Raw genomic sequence first — 8,153 nt, forward strand, 5'->3', positions numbered from 1 at the left:
TTGAGGCATTGCAAACTATACGCAGCACATGTGCAATTGTTTGCCATGCTGCAAATTTGATACTGGGAACTTCTGAAACTGCTTTATGTGTCTTCCATGTCCTCCAGCATGCTGTGAGCTGGGAAGAGAGGAGAAATGGCCATTTCCTCAAAGTAGGGTATTTTACCCTGCACCAAATCCCATGTGCAATGCCATGCACAGTGGCAAAAAGCAGCAGCACAAATTTGTGCCACTGTTATTTTTGCTGTGGGTAATGGGGATGTGCCCCGTGGAGGCAGAGAACAAACTTCTTAACATCATGCTCCACGTGCCTGAAACACCCTTCTCATGGGACTGCAATTGATGCCTACACTGTGTTTGGAAAACCTTCAAGTAGCAGTCTTCATTACAGTATAGTTCATATAGTATAGTTCAGGAGAGACCTCTTCAGAGACTTTTTCCATAATCCCTGGAAGGAAAAAGTGTGTGCTGTGATGAAGAGAGGAAGGAAAAGCCTCATGGATTGGTAGTAACAAACCTCAAGATCTTTGAATGTCCTTTCAGAAAAAGAGAGCCTACATGTGTACAGTGCTCAGCATTATCCAGCCCCAAATTGCCTTTGAGACACTAGCCATTTCTCTTCACTGTTAAGCTTCTCCTGTAATCACACTTCTATGACACCTTTTACCATGCAGCCAGCTTACAAAGAAGGGTAGAGCAGACATGCAAATTATAACTTTTTTTTTCAGATCACCCTGTGTATTGCAGGCATTGATGCAATTCCATTGGGCCAGATCTTGCTCCCTGTCACTATAATGTAATCCATAATAGTGCTATTACTTCCAATGGCAGGACTCCAAATGTACATCAGTCTGCATGAAGCATTCAATAGTCATTGGATGAAGTGCATAAACAGCTTTATGAACAGGGACCAGAGCCCAGGATTTCTTCACTGCTAGAATAATCCCCTTCTCCTTCAGCCACAGAGTTAGGCTTATTCTTGCTTACTTGCATTCCTTCTGTCCCCATGCCTCTTTCCTTCTTGGCTACCCCAAAGAGGAGGAGAATAAATAGCAGCTTAATGTTTAGGAATCTGGTTAAGTCAGAAAATAAGTTTGTTGTGAAGCAGGGCCTTTAATTTCACTCTTTTTGCCACCCCTTGCCACAGAGTGGTTGAGGGGCAAAAACTATGGCACTAATTGCCTCTTGGCCACTCACTGGCAGGGGTGAGGGTGGGGTGGGGGCGCAGTGAAAAGAGCGAAATTAAAAGCGCTGCTGCGCCATTCAAACTTCTGCTGTAATTTAGGTAGATTCCTATTTATGTTGTTTGGCAGGTAGATGCAATTGTCCCTCTAGGTGGCTTTCTGCTGAGATCAGAAATTCTAAGATGTGCCTGCTATAGGCAGTTAAGGGGAAGTGGAGTTCTGATGAGACAGATGTCTCTTAGTAGAGGGTAAAACTCACCATTCAAATTAATGGGAAGCCATGCAACTCCTGAGTAACTGAGAATCTGTTTCTGGAGAAGTCTAAATACTTCCCAGTGAAATGAATGAGAGAACGGTGTTCATTTCCATAGAATGCATTTTGAGAGCACATTTACTCCCTACTGAAAGTACAGGAGAACTACATGTCTACACAGGTGAGGCTGAATGACTCCCTGTGGGACTACTAGTTAATTTTAAGGATAACATCTTTGTATGATTTGTCAAACTGCAGATGTTTATGCATCTGCCTCAAGGTACACAAAAAAAGGCATCTGAAACAGTGATTATTGTAAGCTTTTACCATAGCTGAATTGATGTCTTTAAAATGTACAGAAGTATATAGGGCTCAGAGTATGCATGTCAAGAATCATCTGAATAAACTCTACAGTCAGGTCCCTCAAGTCACTTTGTGCAGGTAGACTTGAGTACCCATGCACAAAGCTGACTTCAGATGTCTGCTTACATGTATCCAGCTGGAGGATCAAGGTCCAAATCCCCTATCTATACACAGAAGTACAACTGTTACAATTTTTACCCTCAAGCTTCTCTATTGCTCCTATTCACTTTAAGATATAGTTCAAAATTGTCTGTTGTATTTAAATCTCCAGACTGTCTCCCAGATTGTGTATCTGATAAGTACTTCTTTACTTCCTCTGCTCACCTAATACTAATCTTATCCTGTAATTTCTTAAGATTTGGTCACCATTATTTGGCACCCTGCTCTTCCTTCATAGATTTCAAGGCCATTATGGTCCCCAAAAGGGACTGTTTTGATTATCTTGATTGACCTACTGAATGGCACTGGACATAGAATTTTATACAGAGATCCCTACATTAAACACTTAACATCTGATTGACCATCTGAATGAGCACATTGTCATCAGCAGTCCCTTGATATAAAGAGTCTTCCAATAAATAGGTCACTCATTGGTGAGTCTGCAGGTGGCTGAGGAAGATAATGTGAGATCTTCTTGCTCAACTGCTTGCATAGCCTAATTATGGACATTTGGGGAGGTTAGGTTGCATTAAAAATGGCCACCCAAGCTAACTTAGTTTGCCCAGGTGTGGGCCTTACACTACTTAGGTATATCTTAGTGTGAACTGTACAGAAATTTAGGACAGTTAGATTGGTCTAAAAATGGCAGACCTGATCTAAGTTGACCTTACCTCTAAGGTAGTCTAAGATGGATCAGATTGGCTATTTTTAGACCAATCTAATTGTCCTGAGCTCCTGTACAGTTCCCAGCACAGCCCCAGAGCTGGGAAAGCCCACTTGTCCCCAGCCAGGGCTGCGCTTTCCCTACCCCCTCCCTGGCACCAGGCTATTTTTAGGACCCCAGCCCCTCTCCACTGTGGACCAGCCAGCCCCCCACTGAGCCTGACAGACCCCCCATTCCACAAGCTGCTCCCAGTTCCGGTATTACCAGTGTTTGCTACTGCCAGGAGCCAAGCAAGCAAATCTGGGTAAGGGGAGAAGTGGGCGGGATGGGGGTGGGGGAGTTTGTTCATCAGGGGTGTAGAGGGATTGTTCATCAGGGGATGAGGGGAGTCAGCTAGTTAAAAAGTAGCCCCTGGGGGGTGAGAGAAAGACTGTTTAAGTCCCCCCATGGACCCTATAAGCCTCCTGATCCTGCCAAACTCTCCTGAACCCAACAACCACCCCCCCATGGACTCCATCTGCTACCTGATCCTTACCTTCCCCACAATCCCCTGATCCCTGCCCCCTAGAGCCTCCTGGGGACCCTGTTTGCTCCTGATCTCTCCCACAGATCCCACTGGCCCCCTCAATCCCTCTGCTGACACCTCCTGGTCCCCATCTACTTTGCCTGCCCCTCAACTTTCTCACCCCCTTGAGCCTGTTTGCCCTCCCAATCCCCTAAACTCTCCCCCAGGCCTCCAGACCTACCTTAGATCAGGTGGCCATTTTTAACTTAATCTAACATCCCCCCAGCCTCCCCAAATGTCTGTACACAGGTCCATAGCAAAAAGGACCCACTCCTTCCTTTTGGACCTGGTAATGCTAAGTCACAGTTTTTCTCTTGGTTTCTTTTGTCTGTTTGCCTCTATAGTGAGGCAAGTCTGCCTGAAGTGATTGAAGACTTGTCACATGTTACAGTGCCACTGGAAGCAAATTAATGCTTGAGTCTCCTAAGTATTGATGTTAATATCGGATTGACCTTCAAAATCTCCTTGAGTCTCTTCTTTTGGCCACCTCTAGAGCAGTGACCATTGGTGAGCTGGGAGTATATATTTCAGGAGCTGGTTGTCAGGCATCTTCATGACATGCCCTGTCCAATGGAGTTGGCACTGTATAAATTCAGTTTTGATAGAGTTTTCTTGAGCTGGCATTCATTTTTCTGTCCTTCCAAATAATATGGAAGATTTTTTGACGACATCACTGATGGTAACATTCAAAAGCTTTCAGGTGTTTCCAATATGTCATGCAGGTATCACATCCATACAGCAGATAGGGATGGCAACAGTTTGGTAGAAAAGAAGTTTGGCTTGGGTCCTGATTTTGTGATCACCGAAGAAATTATTTTGGAGACATTCAATGTTGAATATTGTTGTCTATATTTATGTTTTGGGAAAGGTGGCAACCTCAATAGGGGAAATGTTCAATATTCTCTAAACACTGTAATAGGTAGAAGGGTGGGTTGGTAAAATGTTTTTTTTTTTGTGAAGTTGAAAGTGAGTCCAAACATTTAATATATTTCACAGAAGTAATCAAGAATGACCTGGAGCTCTTCAGGTGAGTGGATGCATACAACACAATCATCTGTGTATTGAAGATAGTATCTCTTGTATCTCTGAGTGGTATGAAACCACGTTGAGACTCAGGTAGAATTTCCTCAGCAAGGAAGGTGAGTCTATTGAGGAGATTTCAGATGAAGGTTTTCTGAGCTGCAATGCATTCTATCTCCTTTCTTTAATGTGGTAACAATTTTGGTTATGCCACAGTCCCACCAATATGCTATTATTTTTATTTGCCAGCCAAAGCATTGATTCATAAGCACTCGAGGTCCTCTACTTCTGAACTTTCAAGTAAAGTAATTAATGGTATCTTTGACATAGAGTAGGCAAAAGGGGTAGTTGGGAGTAGAGAGGGGCTGGCAACCTTTCCTTCCTAAATAGGATGTAGGAAGCAATTCAAACATTCCGAGTATGAAAATCCTCCATGTTTTACCAGTACTTATTATAGCCAATGTATTTTTAAAACCTGGGTTTTCATACTTCTTATTGTCCAGGCTCACAGCATCAAGAAAAGGGCCTTCAAACAATTTCAGGGTGTCAAGGACAGATTATTAATGCTAACAATATCTTGAGTTTGAGTTACATGGTTGCACCACATTTATCCTTTGCTGTCTTTCTAAATATTTTAGCCTCAGTTACTCTGAACACTACTATTTGCAGCAGCATTTGAGCGGTGTCCAAAGAAAGGCCCAGTAAAGAACAAGTCTCCTGTACTAAGTAGTGTATAACCAAATAATCTGTGACAAAGTGTGCAAAATGCTTTTTGAATAGTGAAAACCATATTTTTGTATCACTTATTTTTACACTTTCATTACCCTCTACCTTTGAAAAGTAAAAATGACTTCTTAGAAGTCAGCATGTTTGAACAATACTTCAGAAAATAAGGTCTAACAGCTTTATGCACGTAAGTAGTTCACTGTGTTCAATATGAGCACCCATGAATTCCTCAGTGGGGATTCAGTAGTGTAACTCCAAAAAAAATTTACCTGTACATGCATCTGTATTATTAGGCACATGCATGCAATTTTACTCTTAAAAGTAGATTTTCTGGAGTTAATAATCAAACTTTAGAAAGAGGTAAAACCAAACCATTAGAAACAATAATAAGGTTTAATCAGCTTGCGTCTGTATACAGATTGAGGTTGGATACTGAACAAAAGATATTTAATATTATTTCTCACACCCATTATGAGACTGGACGGGTATACTCCTGTTTCTAAAAGTAATTATTCTGCTTTGTTGTTTCCTGCAAGGTCAAGTGCTCTGGCCAATAAAAACAACTTTGTACTTTGCTCTCTGGATTATTCGCTGCAACGCACATGCAGCTGGAAGCCTGGCAACACTGGGGCTGCTATTTTCTCAGGGCTGCCATTGGCATCATGGGTATATTACAGCTGTTTGCTCAGCTCCGCTGCAGCGAGGCTGATACTGCACTCAGCACCTCTGAGCAGCCAAAGCTTTTCCCTGAGCAGCAGCAGCCACAGGCAGAAGTCTGGCTTTGGGCTCTGAGGAAGCTTGAGATATAGATGTATATGTATGTATATAGACACATCTACCTATATCTAAATAGATAGGTATCTGTGTGTGTGTGTCTCTCTATATATAAATAATATAGCTAGGTAGGTATAGATAGGTATCTGTGTGTGTATACACACATATATACATATACACAATATATATATACATTTTATATACATACATATGTATACATATATACACACACATATATATGTATACACATATATGCATATATATGTATGTTTATGTGTGTATATATGCATATAATACATACACATTTATTCAGGACAGTCTAGAAGGGGCACACGTACGTAATTTTACTCCAAAAAGTGGATTTTTGGTAATTAATGATCCCTGACTGACTGAGGCTGCAGCAAGAGGATACGCTGGCCAGGGCCAAGACTGTCCCCTGCGGTGCCCGGGCGAAGGCTGCAAGGCGGGGCAGGAGAGATCCCGGACACATTGCCTGCGTTGCCAACGGCCACCCTCCCGGGATGACGTCACTGCCCCCCCAAGCAACCCCCAGGCGACGCGAGGGACTTCAGCAGGCACTGCTGAGCAGGCTCGCGGCACCGCGCCAAGCGCACGGGACCAGAGGTGGGGTGGAGCTCTCCAGAAGAAACGATTTCCGGCGCCCCCAGCACCTCGCGTTCGGGTCCCTGCTAAACCAATGGGTGGCGGGATGACGGCGGCGGCCGGGCAGGTAACGCCCGGCGACCAATCAGAGGCAGCAGCAGTCCGCGGAACAGGTGGGGGCGGAGCTTGTTCTCCCCGCCCCCCTCGAAGCCCACCAATTGGCGGGCGGGAAGGGCACTCTCTTCCCTCCCCTGCCCCCGCCCTCCTCCGGCATCTGAGCGTGTTGGGGCTAGGAGCCGGCGCGGGAGCATGGGCTGAGCGCGGGGGGCGGGGCCATCTGACAGGAGCGGCGGCGCCGGCCGAGCAGAGACGCGGGCACCGCCAACCGCCGCGGCCAACCGCCATGGGGGCGCGGCGCGCGGCGGAGTGAGGCCGGACCGGGGCCATGGCTCAGGCGCCGGCACCGGCGCCGCCGGAGACGCGGAAGTTCACGCGGGCGCTCAGCAAGCCGGGCACCGCGGCTGAGCTGCGGCAGAGCGTGTCCGAGGTGGTGCGCGGCTCCGTGCTGCTGGTGAGAGGCGGGCGAGGGGAGGGGGCGTCCCGGCGCGGCTACAAACTTCCTCCCCGCGTTCTCGGGAAGTTTCGGGGCGGACCTGGGGGGTCGGGCCTGGCGTAGGGCCCCTGCCCGCCGTCCGCCACCTGCCTCCGCCCGGGGCCCGCGGGGCGGCTCCTCCCCTGGCGGGTGGTGGTGCCGGGGCGGCCACGCGTGCGTGCCTGCGTGTGCATAGACGTGTGTATGTTTGCACATTTATAGGTATGTGGGCTGTGTGTGTGTGTGTGTGTGTGTATGTATAAGGTTCATATGTGTATGTGGGGGTGTATATTCTCTCTCCAACATACTCTTATATATGTGTTTGAGTGTGTATATGCATCCCCATATATATAGGGTGTGTGTGTGTGTACATGTACACCCCTATCATGTATGGGACTGTGTGTTTGTGCGCATACATACATATGTGCATGCACACATTTCCTAGGATCCTTACATACATGCAGGTTTTTTAGTTAGGTTTCCTCACATGTGCACACACCAGTATATAGGTGTGTATATGTATGTGCCTATAAAAGGTGCGCGTGTGTATACACACACACTACCTGTATACTGGGGTGTATGTGTACACACAAGCTGGAAGCCCCTAGTTTTCCAGTTGATATTTGCTGTTTAGAGCAGTTTATTTGGTCATGGGAAGCAGCTAGGCTCACTAAATGAGGATTTTATAGTGCAGTCCTATCCTGGGAGTTGGTGTGTTGTGCTCTGCATCTGGCTCATGCTGGTGCTGAAGCTCCTCTGGCCAGGCTTAGCTCTTGTTCATTCCTTGTTGTGCACAGTGAAACCCTGTCTGCCTCCGAGCTACCCGCTTTGGTGGTACCCAATAAATATAAATGTATGAACAATAAATATATATGTTTTAGTCATGCAAATGAAAATGTTTTTATTGAATAAAAAGATGATCCTGCTGAGTTTTTATATCTGGCTCTACTTCAAGCAATGCCTAATAGATTAATTAAGCAACACAAATGATCAGTGATCTAGGAACAATGATATGTGAGAAAAGCTTGGAAGACCTGGGACACTGTCTCTCACCCTGTTCTCATTAAGAAACTGGGGGACTGTGGTGTCGATGCCCACACAATCAATTGGGTCGCCACCTGGCTGGAGGGCCGCACCCAGAGGGTGGTAGTGGATGGGTCCTTCTCAACCTGGGAGGACGTGGGCAGTGGGGTTCCGCAGGGCTCGGTCCTCAGGCCCGCACTGTTCAACATCTTCATCAGCGATTTGGA

At 46.1% G+C, this 8,153-nt stretch overlaps 1 protein-coding gene across 1 annotated transcript in view; it reads left to right on the plus strand.

Moving 5' to 3' along the window:
* The first annotated feature begins 6,575 nt into the window (after positions 1 to 6,575).
* The window catches only part of LOC109306374 (dedicator of cytokinesis protein 9-like), a 98,207-nt gene continuing 96,629 nt past the window's right edge, over positions 6,576 to 8,153 (plus strand). The window contains exon 1 of the mRNA XM_019529714.1: positions 6,576 to 6,882. Coding sequence (XP_019385259.1) covers positions 6,757 to 6,882 — 126 coding nt within the window. The 5' untranslated portion in view covers positions 6,576 to 6,756. The remainder of the gene's footprint in view (positions 6,883 to 8,153) is intronic.

Source organism: Crocodylus porosus, unplaced genomic scaffold (genome assembly GCF_001723895.1).
Source record: "Crocodylus porosus isolate Cpor-Errol unplaced genomic scaffold, CroPor_comp1, whole genome shotgun sequence".
Classification (NCBI taxonomy): Eukaryota; Metazoa; Chordata; order Crocodylia; family Crocodylidae; genus Crocodylus; species Crocodylus porosus.